Source organism: Varroa destructor, unplaced genomic scaffold (assembly GCF_002443255.2).
Source record: "Varroa destructor unplaced genomic scaffold, Vdes_3.0 BEIS01000002.1, whole genome shotgun sequence".
NCBI classification, from domain to species: Eukaryota; Metazoa; Arthropoda; class Arachnida; order Mesostigmata; family Varroidae; genus Varroa; species Varroa destructor.
This window is the reverse complement of record NW_019211455.1, coordinates 28,770,491-28,792,546: the sequence shown is the minus strand read 5'-3', so window position 1 is coordinate 28,792,546 and position 22,056 is coordinate 28,770,491. Positions and strand designations below refer to the sequence as shown.

The following is a 22,056-nucleotide window of genomic DNA, read 5'->3' as shown; positions in this document are numbered from 1 at the left end:
GGTCCTTACAGAGACTCGGACACCGAACAGGTAATTTGTCTTCGTTAGGCGCCGCTCTTATACAGGGAGTTCCATTCAGGTGTGAAGACATCGATGTACGTGTGAGCTGTTTATGGTAATATATGGCCACATGTGGATGTGCCTGCGATGTTTTAAATGTAGAGTCGGACATAGCCTCAAATACATATGGTCATATGGTGGTACTAGGGTTCGACGAATAGTAAAATTGCATCAGATGAATAAGTCTGGCTACACACGTGTTCTATTCGTGAATCATGTCCATGAAGCCGTCCGATACACAGACTAGATGAGGATAGACTCTGTTAATCCACCCACCATAAGACGCGGGGTTGGGGTTGGAGTTGGGGGAGGGGGGAAAACGCACCGCGATTGTGCTCTGGACGTTGCTTCTATTGATCAACAAAGCCAGTGTCCAATTTATTGCATCAGACAAGAATTAAACGAGAACTCGGTATTTTTACAGTCTGGACAAACCAATGTAGCCTTCGTTTAAAACCCTGTTTGAACATTGAAGTAGTTTTTCGTGAGAACCTAGGGCACTTTTCTCTTAGGCCGTACGTGATGAGTTGAGCATAGGTACGGAATTCTCTAGAATTACTGTTAATTTTTGATAGGTACGAAACGTACCTTCTAGCTCTATATCATACATTGAATCGATAAGCTGATGCGAATTTATTACCATGATATATGGATTATAATAGATTATATATCTTCGCCTTTAAGTGGTCTTTCAGGAAACCCGTACCCATATTACATAGGACACAAGAGCCATTCTGTTCATTAAGAAATCGAACATAGTTAATCTGAATATTCTGTTTGGTATGCCCGTACCAGCAGGCTTTACACGGATCCAGCAGTATTTCTTCGAAGAAGAAAAGCAGTAGCGGCGCCAAAATTATTTATATTGTAAAAGCGTCGGTTTACATCGCTGGTGTATCAAAGGTTTTCGTCTGCTGCAACTGTAGCAGTAGTGCACGATGAAGTCTTGGCGGCACTTTACCTCACAACAGCAACAAAGCTAAGAGAAAAATGGTCATGGTTGATTCTACTGCCGTTTAGGTGAATATTGCGATTTCTTGTGATGGCCGGAGTAAGATGCGAAGTGATAGGGCTATGAAGGGTTATAGGGAGGTGCGCGCGACAGGATCTGACCAAAGTTACCTGTAAATCACGCATTGTCAATGCAGAAACGCTTCGTTGAATCCAGCGTACAGCAACGGGGGCGGCAGTTGCAGCTGGGGCTGATGATAGTATTTGACATCAGACGAAACTGGTGTACGATCCTGCCCTCAAAGACAAGATGAAATGTCACAGCAATTAAATGAAATAGAACGAAATGTTTCTGCCAGTGCGTACTTATATATTAATCGTTATGTCATCGCAGGTATATGTATTTGTGGCTTACAATTTGCCCGTAACGCACCTACAGAACAAGAAATTGAAATCCGTTTGGGATACGATGACCAAGATTATACTGTATCATAATTGAAACAAGTTTAATATATATGATTGATTAGAAAAAAAACTAGAAAAATAATACTTCCTATGAAAATACTAGAAACATCGTATGTGCGATCAAATAAAGAAGCTTTCCACGGCAAATTTCAGCTATACTTGTAAACAGCTAAATTAATTTATTATATTTCCAAAGCCAATATATCCGACGAAGCAACTAACAATAGCTAATTAACATCTAAATAATAAAAATTTGAATATCGCTTTGTCAGCGTCAAGGCCAGATCAACAGTTTTCACTGCATAAAGCTGTTTTCTGTTTCTGTAATACCAGAAAGTTGCAGCCTATAGTAAGTACATCATGCTACAGGTTGTATGCTTTGAATGAAAACGCCGTCGTTTTGTGTCCTGCCCCATCCGTCAAGGATATTGCCACCGTCAAGACGCTGTTCTGCAACCGTACATGACACCAAAACATTACCCGCCTTGTCGACTTGCGGTCCATGCAGGAACATTGCTTTTTTTCGGCGCAGGAACACGACCTTACCGGCCTTGTCATCATACGCGGAATGACAAACGCTCAACTGTCCAACATATTTTAGTAAGGCTGCATTTCAGGTCCGTAGACCATTTGCTCAATATATGACAGGAATAATATTTAACCCATCTGGGCAATATCATAGGACTGCGAGGACCCATAGGGAGGAGGCAGTCGTATGGTGTCGTACAGCATTTCTGGCACGTTCTGTTAACATCGCTGACGCAGATCTGTTTTCAATTTTTCCATATATGATGATCGTACTTCATACGCTTATACACACTCGAATTGAGAAATGGACGGATTTTACGAGCAAACTGAATGGATCCGACTGCGACTTGGCGTCCTCTATAAGTTAGCCTGCCAACAAAGGTGTCCTCCAGAAAACCACGCATTCCATGTAAGCGACCATTCTCTCTTCCATAATTTTCCATAATACTTCTAAGACAAGATGTCGTTATGAAATGCGGCAATAGGCAACGGGCCGTGGAATTGGTCGTATTGCTTCACTTTAAACACGTAATGAGATGACACTGTCGGATAGCTGCTAGCATTGTCTAAGTTATTAGTCGGATAAGTTAATGCATTTAAGAGTCGAAAAAGAGGGCCGTCGTCATGCTGCAACCTACGAAGGAAATGAAAAGAGATAGAAAAAAACAATAAGAAAACAGCGGGTAGAATTCCGCTTTGTCACAAAAGTTTTCATTACGCGAGGGGAGCCAGGAAGGGAGCTTTGTAGGGTGATGGAGGATTAGAGTTGAATCGGCAGATGAAAGCTTCGAGTTAATCCTTTTTGCGGTAGCTGCGTCAGTTTTCAGATCCTATTGCGTTTTTACCATTCGTCAAACAGATGTACAGAATGGTAATTACGCAAGGGTGTTCCAAATAGGACTGCCAACGTGTAGGATGGAATGCAATTCCACTCGTTTCCAATTTTAAAATATTATGTAGAAAAATGGTTTTTATCGGAGCACAATATTTACAAAAACAGGGCACTTCGCAACGTAATAATGACAATAATACCGTATGTAATGAATAATGTACGATGCTGTGTTCATGTTTTGTGAAGAGTTAAGCCGACCAATGTAGATGGCCACTTGTGGGAAGTGCCCCAGCAACACGTGAAAAGCTATTCATCTGATATTTCCTTCCATCGACTTCATTGAATCTTGTTGTTTATCAACTTTAATACGCTTATTAAGAATTTCGAACATGAGCACTCTAATGAGTTCAGAAGAGCGAAGTTTTTATGATAACATAGATCTCAATGATAAAATTGGACGCTTCCACTCGACCTGCCCCTCGTTCGTTCTACGCGCGTTCCAATTACTCCACCTAACGCTGCCGCTGCCGCTGAGATAGATTATGATTGCAGGAGAGGATAAGATGGAAAGCAGCGCAGGGTTTCGATAGGAAAAGATAAACAAGCAAAAAGGCAAAGCCACTCTGGCGTCGTCTTGCTCTGACTCTGGTCAATTCTGCTAGGTAACAGCTATCTCCGTACAACGTTAACCGCTGGAGTCTCCACGATCCTTCACAGCCGTAAAACTTAGTTTGACAGATTACGGCTTACTTTGCTTTAAGGGATCGCGATGTCATTGTGTGATCAATAGATGAAGATAGCAAAGCTTATATAATGGCATAGATCGAAGAATGTACGATGCGATCAGCACTAATGGCTTTTCGGCGCTGTTTATTACTGGCTTTTTCGCTAGGGAATTTTTATCTCGCCGTAATAGAAATCGACGGTAACATCGAGACGTGCCAAAAACGCTGGTCGGTCCTACATGTCTTATTGCTCCTACTCGTTTCAACATGTGAACCTTTCAAACGTGTCCAACTTGCTATAAATATAAAAGCAGTTAGCTAATGTACCTCTCGGAACAACGCCGCACCGTTCGTTGTAACGCGATTTAGATCTATGCGAAAACTGAACGCCCTGTCCAATATTGTTTGATGTTTAAATGGGTACATTCGCTGTGAACATCTATCAGTCGAAGTTGGTTCGTCGACTATCTTGGCGGGTACGCTGACGGCGCGGCGTCTCCCACGTTCGAAATTTCTATCTTGTTCACAGCTGCTCCTTATAGGCGAGCCGGTTGCTAGCTTTGCAGCGTGACCCTGTACGATACTAACAAAGACCTAATCTTCTCCGAGGCAGCTTTCAGTAGAAATATTTTCCACCGTCGTTCAAAGTATGTGTTCGGTATTAAGATGCATTTGATGATGAGAAAAGAAGCGAAACCGAAATGTTCGCATCTGATAAAAATCTTCTGCAAGTTTTTCTTGTTCATCTATTTTCGGTTCTTTATTCCATTGCAAAAATGCTTAATCTCAAATTGGCAGGTGTTGTTTTTCTACTCGTAGCAACATAAACTGCATAAACCGAAAACGCCTTCTGACTAAATTGACAAACTCATTTACAGATAATATCAAAAAAAAAACTTCTCCTACCCTACTTAGTACTAAAAGAAAGTTACGAAGCGCACTATGCAACAACTTAATTTAACCTTAACTATAGAGTATCCTGGTAGAGAGTGTTTGATCTTCTTCTAAGAATTAGACCGTTGTATACAGCAGCCTCACTAGTATTTCCTAGTGATCTTCCACCATGTTCAGATCGGAACGTCGATATGGCCGATCCAAAATGCTGATCTGAGTTTCAAGAGAGCAATCTTTTACGACGTTTGTGGTGTGAAGCGGGCAAACAATCTTCCTGGAAGAAATTATTTCGTTGCTTACTGTATAATGGATGGTATCGTTTCCAGACAACAGCACGACATAATCCGAGAAAAGACCACCACGGCTACGAAGGCCCCGTAGAATACTATCGTTCTGCTATCACTTTCTCGTTTAGAGCAATACTGTAATTCTACTTTAAAATAACACTGAAACCTTTGGAGGCTGTGCAGATAATTTTTCTAACCACCGAATATAATTAGATACTATTTTTAGGTACGGCTCATATAGCCAAGGTCACATTGACGTCGTAGTAAACTAAAGTTATCCTTATTACACGTCAAGCGACAAATTTCCAACATTTCTAAGGTAACATTTGTTTCTAAACTTGTCCATGGCAGCGTTCACAAGCAACTGTCCGTGGAAGCCAAGTCATCTTGAATTCTAACAAAATATGATATTTTGTACCACCGAATCATTGTAGCTTATTGAACGTGTTGAAATTTTACCAACTTGCTATAAATATAAATTGTGTAGTTCAGATATTGGCTGAGAGATAACCTGCTATCACTTACGCCATATCGAAAAACGATTTTACTTATTATTTATGTAAGATTACTAAACCTTAGAATTATATGGTCATATGGGAAGCAACAGATTCGTGATTATATAGAACAAAATACGACGCTTTTAATTATAAAGCATCTTAAAGTAAGATCAGCGCTAATTAGCGATGATCGAACTTCAAGACGAGATCCAATTAGAGCTACTGTCTTTCACTAAATGAACTACAAGAATGGTCATAGATTATAGAAAATGTATCTATGCGACCGTTTGTGTAAGTATATAGCCATACATTTCTTGGACAGACCATTGCTACCAAGCAGACACAACATTTAATGCCCGCTAAAACAATAAGCTGAACAGCTTCAAGTCGTCAGCGTGCAGTAGATACCTAATCCAGCTTGCAAGAACATTTTCTTTCTATATCACGAGAAAAAATACTGAACAGATAACCGAGACAAGAGCCTTAGGAGCACATCAAGGCCATACCCCTTTAGGTGTTATACGTCGTTGATTTCAACTGAAAACGTTTGATTCATCGGACAGCTTCTTATCTATCGTTTACGTAACGCAATGATCATTTTATCGAGTTTTACAATGACTATGTCAGAGATTGTGGAAAAGTCGATGAAGATACGATTGATTATGGCGTATGGCGATTTTATAATGATGTTCGGTCTTATACGATTCTAGCAAACTAATGCTATCGTTTTGTTGCCCATGTTGGTGTCTAGGAAAAAGCTATTTCAATGCTAAACAAGCTACAGTGTGGTCGACTATAATTTTCTCTTGATCTGGGCTCCTGAGCCACGAAGCGATAGTTATTTACTGACAACTTCACAGTCACCGGCGTGACTGTCAGAAACAGATTTAGTCTTGGAAAATCGTATCATTATCATGCAGAAGGAGTCGGCAAGAGAGTTTGTAGAAGATGGGAGGATTCCGGTAGAGCTCGAGCTGCATACGTCACGGATTTATTTGGCTTTGTAACTGAGCAGATTGGTGAAAATAGTTTTAGAGTTCTTCGTAATGAAAGTACTCGCTCTCTTGTGACCCCGGAAACCCCGGAAAACAAAGATGGACCCCCCAAAATTGAGTGCTTTGATTTTAGCCAGGAGGACTGCCACAAAAATTCAGAGATGCCACTGTGTTCTACTGTGTGCCACTGTGTGATACTAAAAGAACTTTGTCAAGTTCATAAGGGAAAGCGGTATTTTGAATTTGAAGTTGACAGGAGACTATATCCAGCTTAAGCTGAATATTAGGTGAGGAATCGCAGAGATTGTTTCAAGTGTTCATATGCTTGATGGGCTGAATCCTGTTCGTCCAAGCTGATAAAGGTCGAGCTCGGATGCTGCAAATGGTCAATGCGATATGTGATTATGTCGTTGACATCATAACAAGGGTCAAAAATCTAATGCAATCAGTAGGGGACAGATTAATCTCGATTGACTGGTAATGATATTTATAGGAATATAAGCCTTTTTCGGTGACGCATTACCCACTACGTCGGTAATTACATTGAATGAAACAGCATCGTGCCTTGAGTAAGTCGGTCACTTAGATCCTGGTTCTGGTACGAAGTAGAGGATTGTGCCATCCTATCGATATACGCTTTCAACTTTGGTCGGTCAAATCATATCTTGAACAACTTTATTGGGTTTATTGGTTATATATAAATGAACAAAAATGGCTTTCACTGGTCTTCACTTCAACAGCAGTGTGGCTGAAGTTTCCATATGTAAGTACAGGCTCCACTATACTGCATAGCTAATTGATGGGATTTTGTTAACACATATTTTAAAAAGGAGAAGCGTAAAAACAATGAACTCAGATATTTTAGGTGGAAGTAGTACCGTTCTCTAATTTTCTGCTATGTTTTTCAAATTTTCGAATACATTTTACGGTCAGTATCAGCGTCATTATACCACAGTGTCCGACTGAGCTAGAATAAGGCTTATCAGCAAACGAATGGCTTACTAACGCTAATAAATGGCCGAATGCGTATGTGTGATATATTTATAGGGGTAATAAAGAAGAAAGCATCTTACTGCAGAAGATCTCTTGACATAGGACTTGCAGGCTACGTGCCGATACTGCATCTACTGTATTGGATATACATAAATACCTTACATATGTATTGCATGTGCCTAAAGAGTACGGCAATCAACGACCTCAAATAGGATCAGGCTGTGATGCAGTAAGTACACACATACATATGAAACCTTCGCATACTCGTACCCTTTCGCTATGCTAAGAAAGCGGCCAAAATAGCTACAAGGGAAACATACGAAGGTTGTTACCTAAGAATGGAAAAAAAAATATCATGAGACGGCTTCTTGAGTGAAGCAGTAATGAACCCCACTATAATAAATGTAACTGAATGCCATACTGGTGGTGAATTGGCGAGCAGAGCGTGCATTGAAGTCACAGACTCATGGCGTGATTACGTGTCCACATCGGCATGGGCCGGTAATAGAGGGATGAGCGCGGCAAAAAGGTTTTTAGACTATGTCTTGGTTAGGTTTTTCTGCAGGTTGTTGTTGTTCCAAGGAAGTTATGGTATGATCGGTTTCGCAAGAAGCATTTTGGATTTTGTCTTTTTTTTTTAACCAGGACAAGCACTCATGGCAGGGTGCTCACTCTAGCAGCGCGATCGTTTACATATATGAATATTGTTCACGAATGCTGATACATCCGATATTTCTTGTTACAGTAAACTATGCCTTAACTTTTTTCCTGATATATATATATATATATAGTATGACGATCTGAGTTAAATTTCAGCTTACTCATTTCTAGTAAAGTAAACATAGCAGCATTTGCGTTTTCGTAAGCCTTGACGAGGATCGGCTCTGAAATACTGCTGATTTGCCGCTGTCTGCTAATATTTTGGTTTCATTATCTAATGCTGGCTTCAACAGCTGAGTGTAATGCGTTTGCAATATAATCTTCATCGATGCTGAAGAGATTTGCTGCGCCCGCAAAATCTTTATCATCAACGTATCGGAAGGGCCTGACTCCGCGTATTTCCGGAAGCTCTACCGAGTCAATATTAATAGGCACATATAATGATCGAGAAAAATAATCAGACTTAGCATAATTCCATCTTGGTAACCTAATAAAACTATAAATAGAAAATAGAACCGAAAAATGACAGGAAAATTAATTGTCGATTTTGCTGCAATGATTTCATGTGATAGAACAGTGGGCTTAGTCATATGAGTGAGTTATTGAAATGCCGGATAATGTTTGTCGTCATTTAAATAGGGATGCAACCAGGTAGAAAAGAAAAGAAAAGGATACACTTATTTAGAGCTAAATAATGTCCAGATTACGTTCTATTCACATCTACGGTAGTTTACCAGTCTTCTCAGACGTACGCGTCGGTCAGCTGATACGTTTTTTCATAAACTAACCAGATTATAAACCGTGTTATCCCTCTAAGTAACGTTTGCTTCAACGCTAACCTGAAACCACTCATTCACTCCAAAAACGTTCTATTCTAGTCCTTTTACTGGATTCTTAATTGTTCCTGCGTTCTACCTCAGGCAATCTATGCATCGTCCTAATTTGTTATCTGCTGCTTTTGATGTACACTGCAAGGGCTTTATATATTGTAAAAATGGCAAGTTTCACAGCACACAGGGTCGTAGATAGTAATCATATTTTTAAGGCCAAGTAGATTGAAAGCAGTATTAAACTTAGCGCCGTACAGCGTACGGCCTCATTGACTTCGGTGCTCACAAACAGCGCGAAATATTTCTTATAACAATAACAATAGCAAATACGTGACTTCGTACAGCAAGCAGTTCGACTGATATTTTTCTTATATTAGCTATATTAAATTAGAATCTAACAGATCAGTATTTTCATTGACGATAATAGAATAGATCACTTTTGTACTTCATGCCCAGATCATGTTTGTTTGTTAAACCCTAACCCAGTGCATCCTGCCTATACAGATACGGAGTGTGAACGAAACACGGTCTGTTTCTTTTCGAGTGTAGTTTTCCCAGTCAATTCTCCTTTGAAGTGTACGTAGGGTTCCTATGCGTCCGTATAAGAGCGTAATGCTGAACGAGCTTGCATCCCCCTTTGAGCTCGACGCCTTCTCGTCATGACAGAATGAACATCTTTCGATATTCACTTGGGCCGATTTGAATTAGGCACCCTTGGCGCACGGCCTGAAAGGAATATTTTGCAGGAAGTGACAGTTCCTATTGAATGGAGAACAAGCAAGAAAAAGACAGGCTTTGAAAGGGCAATATTATGCACGTCAAGGAGTCCGTCCTGAACAGCAAAAAAACGTGTGAAAAGTATGCTTCGTAGATCTCTATTGAATAGCGATCTGAAATGAAGACATCGAGGCATATGACGGGCATGCGTCGGAATATTGATCGTGTGGCTGCCATTGGGATTATCCAAAAATGGTATAACATGTAAAACGTTCAAAAATAAATACCAAGCGGCAACACAAGATTCGGTGGGTATGCCAATGAGATTTCATCCATTTATTCCTCAATACATTCGCTGTTTTATACGCTGTATATAATAAGAGACGAGAATAACACAAAGAAGAGGACGCAATTTAGCTTAATTTCATCAAGCCACAACTGTCCTTCAGTAAATCGTTTAGGAAATTTCATTGTCTGCGACATAAGTTGAATGGAACATTTGCGATTACTAAAAACAAGCCGTCATTCTTTATAGTGCAACGAGGCTGACTCGCTCCGATCTCACTCTGTCCATGAGACTCTTCTACTTTCATTAACCGAGGTACTTAAAACGAAATACAATGGACGAGGTAAAGCAATACATCTCAGCTATAGTAGAACAGCCTAAAACACCGTCACATATCGCCAACACCTTTAACTGGACGCAAAGAAAATTAGCCATTATTCTACCTAATAATCAGTACCAGTATATGGAACGTACTGTAGCCTTACTATTTTTTTTTCTGAGCTTCCCTTTCCAACGATATGGTTAAAAAGGAAAATATTAAATTTCTGAGAGAAAAAAAATAATGCTAATAGTTGATTTACAGGTTTCATAGTCGTTGAGATGAACCGGATCTATACGTAAATTTAATATAGAATAGTATTACTACCTAGTTAAGAACATTTACTTGTTTTGTAAATTGTTGTAAGATTCATTTACTTATTCTATAGTAAGAGTAGTATAGGGGAAGTAGGTCTAGCTAAGCGTTGCTTCGTATAAGGTTGTCTAGCTGGTCCTCAAAAATGTGCGATTATTATGTATTGCCGCCACGTTGTGGTAAATTTAACCTTTTTTTTTTTATCTTCGACTAACAAAAAACTCAAATATCAATATGGAGCGTAATATGCATATGTCAAATAGTAGACACGACGCGATGCAATCGTTCCTGTAACACCTTCGTGTTATGAGGTACTAAATTAGTGGTCAAGCAGATTATTATAAAAGTATAAGGCTTTCAGGTGAAAAAGATGGCCAGGATATAAACTATTCAATAGAAAGTGTTCTGAGTCGCGCAGTAGAGATTTTCATTCTCAGACCTAAAGTTCACAAAAACAGAAAATCCGACACAACTTCTCTGAAGTATTTCCATATCATCGTCCCGCAGCTGTTGCTGCGGCGAAGTAAGTTCAGCTGTCGCATCCAAAAACCTTCACGTCGACGTAAGAAATCTTGGGCCCCGCTCTGTAGTTAATCAATGTTTACTGAAACTGTGTGTCAGAAACGCAAACTTTTATTTTGTAATCGTGAAAAATTAGGCCGTACAAAACGGACATCAGGTTCAATGCGTAGGAAGTGGAGACGTACGCCACCGTTTGCGTTTTAGCTTATCCGAACCTAGAACAACAGAAAACTCTGAGAGCAAAACCCTTTCAACCGCACTCAAAGATTAATGAAATGAATGACCCCTGCTTGACCGGTGCTGCCCCGAAATAAAAGTAGGTTCTAACAGACCTAGGGGACCAAATTTGACACTAATACAACGAAGAGGGATTCGGCCAACAAGATCCGAGTGAGGATTTTATGGATAACGGATGTTCTGCGGTCGCTCCGTTCCGTTCCGTTCTTCTCCGCAGTCCTTGTTTCGAGCCTGATAGTCAGATCTGCTGAGCTGTGACTGTCTGCATATACTACCTTTACGTGATTATAAGCTCCACACGGGACTCACAATATTTGGACGCGTGCGCAGGTATGCTGTACTACTAACTAGCAGCGGACATAGAAAAAGCGGCGGGCAGCACTCAGAGACGGTGATTCTGCCACGATTCTTTATTCATCTCGTTGGCAAAGACATGCGACTGAAGAAATACGTTGTACCGCCCGCCAGATCATTTTCCATGAAGCTGAAATGGAAGGTAAAAGTTTTGTGTGGTCAGCGGAGGCATTGTTTAATGGTGTATTTATCTACATGGCCATGTGTATTTGGTGTCCGAAAGATGAATGTTCCTCTCCAACATAGTTCACGTATATTTATGGCAATTTTTTGAAATTGGACATCGCAACAGTGTAGACGATCATGGACAAATGTATTAGAAGGCACGCTATTCTTTCTCATCCTTTAGCATAACTGGGCAGTTTTAATACTAAGCGAAGACGTAGTGAACGGATTAAGTCCGTTAAATGGAGTCCTTCAAAGAATCGGCACATTTACCCTTTACGTTAGCCGAAGTATATCATTGATTCCGATTTACGACTTCACTAACGACCAAATATCCCAACAACAGTATGCCTATCATTATTATTAACAAGGCGTTCTGAATCACGATTTTTATAAACAAATCCAAGAAGTACTTAAAACTCCTCTCGCTCTATTTAATAATTGGATACGTTGTGGAAGGCTTGAATTGACTGATATAGGAAATCAACATCATTGACGGCCATAATAAAAAGACGTTTAGTCAGGTTCTTACAAGCCATCGGAGTAGAGGTTCACTATACCAATAATGACCTCTTTACATTAGCTGTACCTTCCATAAGCCGTTGGGCTAACAAGCCAATGGGGCACCTAACAACGATTCCTCGCCATACTGTAATCTTCTTGACGTTTCGGACATGCAAAGTCTTGCTGGAATGACATCAACGGCTTTTGACATATGTTGATTTTTCATTATTTGAGCTTATGCGCCACCTGGCGGATACATCATTGAGCAGCTTTGACCCAATTTGACTATGGAACATTTTTGGCCACCAACATGCACAGAGAAACCTATAGAGATTTTGACTAAATAAAAATTTCTTAGCATTGACCACTACCTCGGTTGTGCAACGGATGCCATAAGAGCTTCATCTATAAACAAAGATGCATGTGCACTTTTGCTATGACGTGCAACAATGAATTGAGCTGTTATATAGGCGTTAGAAAAAAAACGTGATGATTCAATGTGAGATTTTGCTAGCTAAGGTACGTGTTGAGGCGCTAATCGGCGTGACTGTAGCTTTGCACACATATACGTGCGCAGAACGTTCGAAACAGCTTTGACAACAAGTCCAATGGTCCTTTGCTGATAGAAGTAGACAGTGCAGTCGATGCTTGACCGTGAACGACAAACGTCGCTAAGAATAGCTAGTTAAGTGTTCCCCCTGCATATCATAAGAGAGACAAGGACGTCATTCTCTTGGAAACAGGTCTAAGTGATTTATTACTTCATTAGTTAAATAGTAGTTAGGCGATCTCGGCTAGCGACTTTATCGATAAGCAGTGGCGTACGTTAACTAATCTCTACGCAAGAACATAATATAATTGATAGAGCTAACTATTTCCTTATAATAGGGTCGTTTTCGCGGCAGCCGACATATTGTGGCCTAGACCATGTATCGTGCTCGCTTGATTCGTAAGTGATATGGGAAGACAGCTGTGTGATATCATCTATTTACGAACGCAACGCCTGTCCCGCAATTTAGTCCACTGACAATCGTTTTCAGTTGTGAGTTCAAAGTGTATATTTAGCGAAGTCATCATTTGTAGCCGACCACGAACCAGCGTTCGAAGATAACGTTTAGAACAATTAGTGGAAAAACGTCATAAAGACGATACGTTAGGTTGTAGAAATCATACCCTTATTGATTGGCCAGGGCTCCGGCGAGTACCAGCGAAAGTTAAATCAAACAGTTCAACTCTATTGAATGTAACATTACTGATTTAAAGTCTTTAGCAGCATATAGTAGTTGGCTGACAAACGTTACTCCTCGGCCACACCTCTATATATATATATATATATATATATATATATATATATAGATATATATCGGAACGCCATTGAGGATTGTGCACGTTGAGAGATAACCAGCCCAATTTGGTTCTGATTCGATGTAAGTCGATTGATCAACGAACGCTATTGCTTGTTCGCTGATTTCCACTTTTCCGGCCTACTATAGCTAGCACAGACTGTACTGACCTGCAAAGCGTGGAGTTCGGCTTGCCTCTAACAATTGATTCATTTTTTTTTTCCTTCATCACATAGGATTGTGCCCGTGGACGGCAGTGGGGCTGAATAACTTAATCGATAATAGCTCGGGTATATATGATGCTACGACGGCGGAACGATGAGAGCGCTCCAGATATTAAAGTTGTTCTGCTCGGAGATAGTAACGTCGGAAAGACTGCGATGATCTATTCCTATACGCTGAATATCTTTCACAAGAAAATTTCAAGTACTTGCATGGACAGTTATGAGGTCACGGTGAATGTAAAGCAAAAAGAAACGATATTGGGAATATGCGATACTGCTGGTTGGTTGAATGAGTTCATCTTAGGCGCAGCATCATGACTTGGCAAGGAACCCATGTAGCGGCCGAACACGGCATCCGTAACTTAGACGCGCAACGCAGGGAAATCATAGGGTTCTGCAGTTATATTTTGTACAGTTACATTGAAACACGCCAGTTTTCATGGTCTCTAACCGACCGAACTTACTTTAACTGGTCCGAACTGTTACTTGCATTAATAAAAGCGCTCTTTCCTCATTCATTTTTACGTATTTCGTAGGGAACGAGGAATTTGATACGCTACGTCAACTGGCGTATCCCGGATCGGATGCATTCATCATTTGCTTCTCGTTGGTAGACCGTTCAAGCTTCGAGCATGTCTGCAGCTGGGTAAACGAGCTGAGGATATGGGAGCTACACTCCCCAGTAATTTTGGTCGCCACGAAAAAGGACTTACGCGACGCGCAAAACAGCTCTAGCTCGGGGTACCTAACATAACACTTCGTAAAATAGAAATTAAATCGTTATTAGATTTTCCCTATCTTCAGTCAGAAGGCCCAGGCCTGATATGCAACTGAATAATGGCTACAAAGTTTATTTTTTTTTTTTTATTTGTCATGCGTACCCGACCTAAACGGTTGGTCTCTGTTGACTCGGTGAACACATCGGGAAGAAGCTCGGGACAATGCCGGGCTTCAGCGGACTTTTCTAATCAGGCGAATGGAATGGCTACAGATCGCCAACGGTGTAGAATGATCAAGTATAATAGTAATAAAGCGGAGAAGAAGAAGAAGGAGACTGCGTCCTACGATACGTGGGAGTGTTAAGAAATCTTTTCTCTTTGGACGCTACGAAGCGAGCTTAAATTTTCCGCTAGATAAATATGTCTTTTTTTTTTTTAATTTACTTTATAAGCAGGTGTATTAATCCGTCATTTATTAGTTTCTCCGAAGGTCAACGGCTGGCCCACCAAATCCAGGCTATCAGATACATCGAAACATCAGCGTACACCCAGGTAAGAAAAGGCTATATTCAAACTGAGACAGTTATCTTTTTTTAAACTGATCCTCCATAATTGGCATTGCTGAAAAGCTGAAGATAGCAGTAGCGAAAAACATATTTGCCTCGGAATGTAAAATGTACTGCATGCACACAACGGCGTTTTGACAATGTCAAATCCTGTGTAGCTCTCTTCCTATTCTAGCAATGTAACGTTTTTACTAAGAAACAACAACGATTACCAGGGCTAGAGGCATGTGGGAACTAATATCTGCAAACTGCTGTTGTTTTAGGAAGGTATCAAAGACGCTTTCGATACCGCCATCATGATCAAACTAAATGGGGTTCTCAACGTTGAGAAACGCAAGAAGAAATGTACGCTTTTATAGTGTTGACGCTGGTGATTCTGATGATTGATTGTTCGATGCAACGAGTGGTGGCGTTCGCGGAACCGCGCTCGATTTGTTGGAAGGTGTTTTGCAGCTCATTCCATAAACTTTCGCTAAAAGTAAAACGCTTCTGCTCTGCTCCGAGTCAATCGTGGATGGTCTGTTATAGTTCAGTTGTCTACTACGGCCCGTCGAACTGTTGTTGAGGTAGAGATGCTGTGCCTCGGACGAGGATACGAAGAAGAGGCACTGGCCGCTACACAGAAACTGCCATATAATACCTTCACTGATGCAATACAACGTCCGATTTGGCTCTTGGACTATACTGAAGAGCGGGTATTCATTCACTGTCAGCGTGCCATAGTGCAGAATCGAGGAAACTTGATACATACATTAACTATCAAAGTTGATTCGAACGGGCCATTGCGATTAGCATTATGTAAACGATCGTCATTCAGAGAACTTACAAGCAATCCTGCCTAATTTATAATTTATCTAAAGTTAATCATCGAACTGACGTCCCGACTAAACAACGGCTAGGCCGCTATCGTTTCTATGTTCATTGTAAAAATGTATGCCCATTACCATATTCTTTTGCTCAATTGAGTAGGCCGTCAGCCTTCAGCACAGCATCATCTAGATAAACCAATCGTGTTCCTCTTGCTTGAAAGCACCGGACGATGCTCGATTTTGCGCTGAAAAACAAGTTAATCACATCGAACTAATATGTTTGTCATGAGGAAACATATATTAATCGAACTCGAAAGGACTTCATTCATCTGTTTGCTCTCATCATTGCGCTTTGTTTTCAACCTACCCAGTGTTGCGAGGTTACCAATGTCAAGGTTCATATTGGGTAGCTTACGAACTACAATAAACTACAAAGGTTGCTTGACCAATACAACTTTGATCCAAGATGCGTCTTAATTGTTATATGTTTTATATCTATATACTGACGACTCTCCCTGAACACGTTGCATCGCCTATTGACCGTTGTACTTCGTAGTTATGTGTCATAGTATCCACTGTTGCAATGTACGAGACATACTTTTACTATACGACGGTATTGTTTCTCCTACGCAAAAATCCTACAAAACATTGTGCTGCTTCTTACAACCAACTCTTCCTGCGTTGTCTGTAAAGGGTACGCTGCTAGTCTAGCACGCGTTCAACTTCATGATGAATGACTGCATGCTTACTTAAATGTTCAAGTTACCTAGGTCAATGTTCTTTACCACTAACCTTATGTAGAGTAATGCTGACGATATTCTATACGCGCATGTCTGTCGCAACCGTACCAACTAAATATCTATCTTTATTTCGTTTCAAAACATCTACATTTCGGCAAAATTCATCGGTACTAGTGGCCTCGCAACTTCGTTTCATAACCTGACTCTCAACCTAGCTGCAGACTCCTAGCTCGCAATTGGGACTCCCTTGCCTCAAATCTTCTACGAACGCTATTCTAACCGCTAAGGCGTTTTTTGACATTGAATGTTCTGAAAGTACTTTATTAAGTTGCTGTATTGAACCATTTAACGTAAATCCAACAATGCTTTTGAGAAGATTGTTGGTGATAGCGTTCTGTACGGAAGTTGTTCTTCTTTCAGTTTCTACCTCACCTGCGCTATGTTTTTAAGGCCGTTTCGATCCCTAGACAACCGTATTTTACTTGCTTTCGCGATATCGAGTCTCTATCGGCATACAGAGTGAAGCAAATTATCGGACCGTTTGAGAGAAAGTTATTTGACGCTTGACGAGTTCCTACATCTGCTAAAGTTACCGGAACAGGCAGATCACCACAACTAATATTTGCAACGAGAACGCCGTAGTGCTCCTTCTATTCGTATAGCGTTATACCATAATGCCGTAACATTAATCTATGTATAGGATGGTAGGAGCCACTCAAGCGATCCGATTGACTAACACTCAAGCCTGTCAAGTAACCGGCTGCAGGTTTGTGTTATAGGAATATAGAGATACTATTATGATGCATAGAAAAATCCACTTGCTACTGCAATAGTTCGCGCAGGCAGTGCTCCTTAGAAAAGAAATCTAAAATGAAGACTTTTCTGTTGCTAAGAGACTTTTCGCTCTGTTCATCCCATACGTAAAACCGAAACATTGTTACAGTCGATCGCCATCGTCGGCAGGTACGTCGGCAGAGTTCGTCTGACTAATTTCGCTCGTGTCATCTTCCGCGGTCTGCACGATCCTTCTATTCGCTTTCATCTATTGCAGCTATAACTTACTACTTATCATTCGCACTTTTTACTAGCTGCCTATGCCCGTTAAGTATACGACATCCTTTGTCTTCACGCACGTCTCAAGCTTCATAGCTGATACGTGATTGTTATTAGTGGGCGCCACACATACATCGACTCCTATGTTTGTACGACTCGTGTTTCGCTTCGCTCTGTCCATGGCAAAGTGAAATCCATGATCTCTCCTGTTTTCACTTGCCCGCATGCTAGAGCACCTGTGTATTTTTCTGCTAATTTTCAGATAAGTTAATCTTTAAACGGGCAACCTCCAGTAACATAATCGCTAGTGTTTTTCTCGGTTTGTATCGGCTCGTAGCCGTTTTCGGTCTCGATGTTTTCTGTGTGCGCCCGTATAGCTGCTTTTGCCATTTGCCAACAGTGACTTCCAGTGATTTAGGTACTCAATGGTTCATTCAATTCGGGAAACCTTTTTGCCCTGTCGCTTAGCTCTAACTTTTCACCCTCCATTCTGCATTCCATAGCCCGGCTTTCTGTCCGTTCTATCCCTCTGTCCACCTGTTATTTTGTACCCTTAACATCTCTATATTTATACTGACCTCCTGTTACTGACCTCGAATGCGGTCTTCCTTTGAACGTGTTAGATGTTGTCTTCATTTTATTGATTTTTTGTCCATTTTTGCCCGTTACTTCTTTGCTCCGGGCTCGCATCTGATTTGATGCTCCAGTGTTTCTAATCGGACTTCTACTTCAAGAGGCGTTTTCGTTTCGAAGAAACGAACAAATTCCGTTACCTTCTTACACTAGAAAAAGGACTACTTTTCTTAAAATCGTCCATAAACGGCTGCTGATGTTGCTGTTGTCGTTGATTGTTCCGTTACTCCAGCTCTATTGATCCGTCGATCGTGTCCTGCGTAACCGTTCATGTTATCGTGTCGTAGTGTTTTGTCACAGCGGTCAAATCACACACAACGTCTGAACGGGCTATTTCACATACGTACTATACGTAAAAACAAACATGAGATAATTTTCTCTATACCGTATAAGTGACATTCACTGATCCGTAACATAGCATTCGTAGAAAATTTTTTTTTTGGATAAAATTAATAAATGATCGATAACGTATGTTACTTGCAGGAAATTGACAAAACAAATACTTGTGACATCTTATTTGAAATAGTTCACCGATATCGAAAATTGTATTGAACCATTAACGGCTTCATACAAAACACCCGGAAGAAACGCACCGTGTCCGATTCAGCACGAAGCCTCTTGAATAATACGTGATCCATAGTTTCTCTCGACAAATAAAGGCTCAGTTTCGAGTCCATATAGAGACAATAGGGCAACACGCTCTTTCCACAGGCCGCGCATTGAAACACTGGCATAGGTCTTTTACTAACCATTTCAGAAGCCTATCCATTACACAATGATATCATTCTCACTTATTATATTGAGTTATTACATCGTACATTTTTTTGATGAGGATTTTTTTTCCATTTAGGTGCTAATTAGATCAGCTGCCTGGCGGATTCAGGCCAGTTCTCTTCTGAAAGCTTCGAGGTTCTCTTGAAAAAAAGCAGTCTGTTCTTCTAACGACGGTCTATTTCAATAGGTTACGACATTCGTCTTCAGGCGGTAGTTTCTCAATGCTCACTAGTTGCAGTCCCCATTTACGTCGAATAAACAATACACGCACCTGGTCAAACTAAATACAAACGTACGACACAATGTGAATCTATCGATGAAAGCATAGCTAATAAGGCATGACAAAAATGGTGATCTATATCGAACGTGCTTGTCACATAATAACGATCTTGATTAAGGCTCATTTTGAGGGCCTGTTCCTTCATTTTAGAGGATCAATTGTCAACATTTCGCTAACAAAGCTTTCCGTTCGAATACGACAAACGGCTTGTGGAACAACTCGCCCGCAGTATTGAACGTAGTGTTGCTTTAGTCAAAATGGCGAATTTATGCTACAAAATTCCACAAGCTGGCTTTTGATTTATGAACTGGTGGAACATAACGACGCCATTAGACAAGCAAATACTTTGTAAAAACTAATCTCGTGACTGTTCATATATCGAATCGTGGATTAAGTCTATCCATTGACCGTTAGCGTAGGATCTTACGACAGGGTTAAGTTAGAAGTTATATGTAGAATGGTAATTGGTGCCTACAGCACTGGACGGCTCTGATGCGACAGGATGGACTTACTTTACGCAGCTCGGTGATTTTGTGATTGAGACTATAGGCGACAAACTTCCTCGTTTCGATCCCGCTTCTAAATGGGCCGACAATGTTAAGAAATACTACGCATTGTTCAATGGCTTTCCCACACGGCTCGATGTTATACTGCAAGTTAGTGGAGGCGTTAACGACTGAAAGAGGTTCCTGAGCCTGAATGCTGAATAATTATTTTAACATTCATGTTTTTTTTTTGTTCTTTTAACACTCACTTATTTTTTTCTCATGTTTTTCAATACACAGATATATATTTGACTCACGATCTTAAACTCGATTCTAATGGACATGCATGATAAAAAATGAAATGCCCACTTGTGGGTCATTGTCAATAGCAAGTAATTGTTCATGGCTTGACGCTATGGCGTACGGAAGACTTGCTCATTATGAGTGCCGAATCATTATTTCGAAACAAAAACATTGAAGAAACTGTTGTCTTTTTTCTAATTTCATATTGCATACGGTATTAATGTGAAGATTGTCAATTCAAACTCTATCAGTTTGCTTACTAGTAGAACGAGCGCCCTTTAGGTGGTACAACCCACTTTGAAAAAGGCCTGTGGACACATTCGGGGTAAAATTGCAGTAATTATTCGCTGATAAGGTTTACTTTTTCTTTCGGGTCAGCGACAAATAAAGCACGTCCACGCTAACGTCAGTTCTCCTTCAGCCGTTCGTATGCCCGACGTCGATTGTAAATTTAGGAACACCCAAAAAAAACAGTAGTTGAACGTGACGCTTAATTTACCTGTTACCAGGCGAGTTCGCTGCGAACTGATCTTGTCGTAATTGTGATCGGTGCATAAACATATAGGGAACGAAAGCCTAAAGGTAAGATTCTATCCTTAGGACGAGCACGTACCCCAATGAAAACAGCGGCTATCTCGTGAAGAGTCGTGGATTCCTTTTCAACCAGATTACTTGAATTGTGTGATAAGCGGCCATTTTCAAAGAAGCCAACCACTCCGCGTTTTCTAATAATACCGGTTAATTCAACAGCGTGTGAATATTTTATGTTAGAACTTGATGTAGTTAGTCCATGCAAGTTAGTCCATGTCACTAAAGATTACGCTCCCAAGGATTCAATAATTTAATAAAGCTAGTTACTAGAATAATTTAACCAATTATTCAGCATGAATTACATAAGTTAGTCAGCATTTTTTATTCCGGCACAAAGGACAAAACGAAAACTACAGCAGCAATTTAGACTCAAATAAACATTGGCTTCCGCACGCACTCAATTTTTGCATAGAGTTGGGTTTTGAGTGGAAGACTCATGTCGGTTGTGCAATCTAATGCTCACAAACATCTCGATGTACTTTTACGTCAAAATCAACCTTGACAATAGCGAATACGTATCTATGCTAGGAGGTTTTAGACTCGAAACATTTGCCAACGCCGTTTTTTTTTTTCTATACAGCTTGAGAGTTTGGTAACACTGGTACGACGCTCTTAAGTAGAGAAGCAGTGAAAGGCGGACTAAATGCCACGTCAGGCCTAATCTAACGAAACATGGTCCGAGACCAAATCTTTGAGGGTGGCGCTCGGGTCACCTGCCGCAACTGAAAGCTTCGCGCAAAAGAGGTATTATTAAAGGTACGAAATCCTCCCAAGGGTTCAGGCATAATAGAAACATTAGCTTCTTGCGGCAAACGGATTAGTTACTCTAGCAAACACCATAGTTCGAGAAAAAAAAAAAGTGTGATTTTTGGTTCACATTATTGGTCACTGCCTCAAGTTAGAAACTTAGCTTTTGACAACAATGCCTGTTCACGTAAGTTTTTGACTTAAGTTTGTTCGGACATCGCTAACGTTTTTAGCCTTGTACCACAGTCCGAGAAAGCTTGACTGAGCACCTGAGAGTTTTCGGAACTCAAGTCCGACGCTACTAAACGGAATGAATCATATGAAGGGAAGTGCAAAATTAGTTATGATTCTATCAGATACTACAGTCGGTTGGCTCCATCTAAATACTGCTATGTAGATACTAGTGTCCTCATTCGGAGTAGTCATCTCCTTTATTCTTTATGAAACACACTTAATGATACCATGGTATTAAACTGGTAACTAAATGTAAGCAAAGCTTTTGTTAAAGATGTGATTTTTATACGAGCGTAGCCGTTCCTTTTAACTACACATACCCAGTGGTTTTGCGTGGCACGGTAGAATTTCCGTTTCCGCCAAAAAACATCGGCATCGTTGTCTGAGCCAATGGTCTGCTGGTCTGCTTGACATTGTTT

The 22,056-nt window shown here is 40.5% G+C and overlaps 1 protein-coding gene and 1 long non-coding RNA gene across 8 annotated transcripts; one reads left to right on the top strand and one right to left on the bottom strand.

Annotated features, from left to right (window-relative positions):
* The first annotated feature begins 12,632 nt into the window (after window positions 1-12,632).
* LOC111245661 (ras-related protein Rac1-like) lies at window positions 12,633-16,257 on the top strand. Of its 7 annotated transcripts, XM_086980486.1 has the most exons (6): window positions 12,718-12,879; window positions 13,025-13,178; window positions 13,716-13,983; window positions 14,240-14,444; window positions 14,875-14,974; window positions 15,252-16,257. In XM_086980486.1, the coding sequence occupies exons 3-6, from the start codon at window positions 13,776-13,778 to the stop codon at window positions 15,345-15,347; spliced, it is 609 nt and encodes a 202-aa protein (XP_086836612.1). In that variant the 5' UTR covers window positions 12,718-12,879; window positions 13,025-13,178; window positions 13,716-13,775; the 3' UTR covers window positions 15,348-16,257. The 7 variants fall into 7 exon arrangements, with proteins under 7 accessions (XP_086836613.1, XP_022650031.1, XP_022650030.1 ...); XM_086980487.1 differs by lacking the exons at window positions 12,718-12,879; window positions 13,025-13,178 and adding an exon at window positions 12,633-12,655; XM_022794294.2 differs by lacking the exon at window positions 13,025-13,178 and having other exon boundaries at window positions 14,902-14,974.
* Window positions 15,598-19,905, bottom strand: LOC111245516 (uncharacterized). The gene is made up of 2 exons (XR_015321451.1): window positions 19,790-19,905; window positions 15,598-19,277 (listed from the first exon to the last, which is right to left on the bottom strand). It is a non-coding gene; the product is annotated as an uncharacterized LOC111245516 (long non-coding RNA).
* Between the last annotated feature and the right edge of the window lie 2,151 nt (window positions 19,906-22,056).

Coding starts and splice junctions, on each gene's coding strand:
- LOC111245661 (XM_086980487.1), top strand. CDS start 13,776: ATGATGCTACGACGGCGGAACGATGAGAGCGCTCCAGATATTAAAGTT. Junction 13,984..14,239: donor GGGAATATGCGATACTGCTG/GTTGGTTGAATG, acceptor CGTATTTCGTAG/GGAACGAGGAATTTGATACG. Junction 14,445..14,874: donor CAAAACAGCTCTAGCTCGGG/GTACCTAACATA, acceptor TTACTTTATAAG/CAGGTGTATTAATCCGTCAT.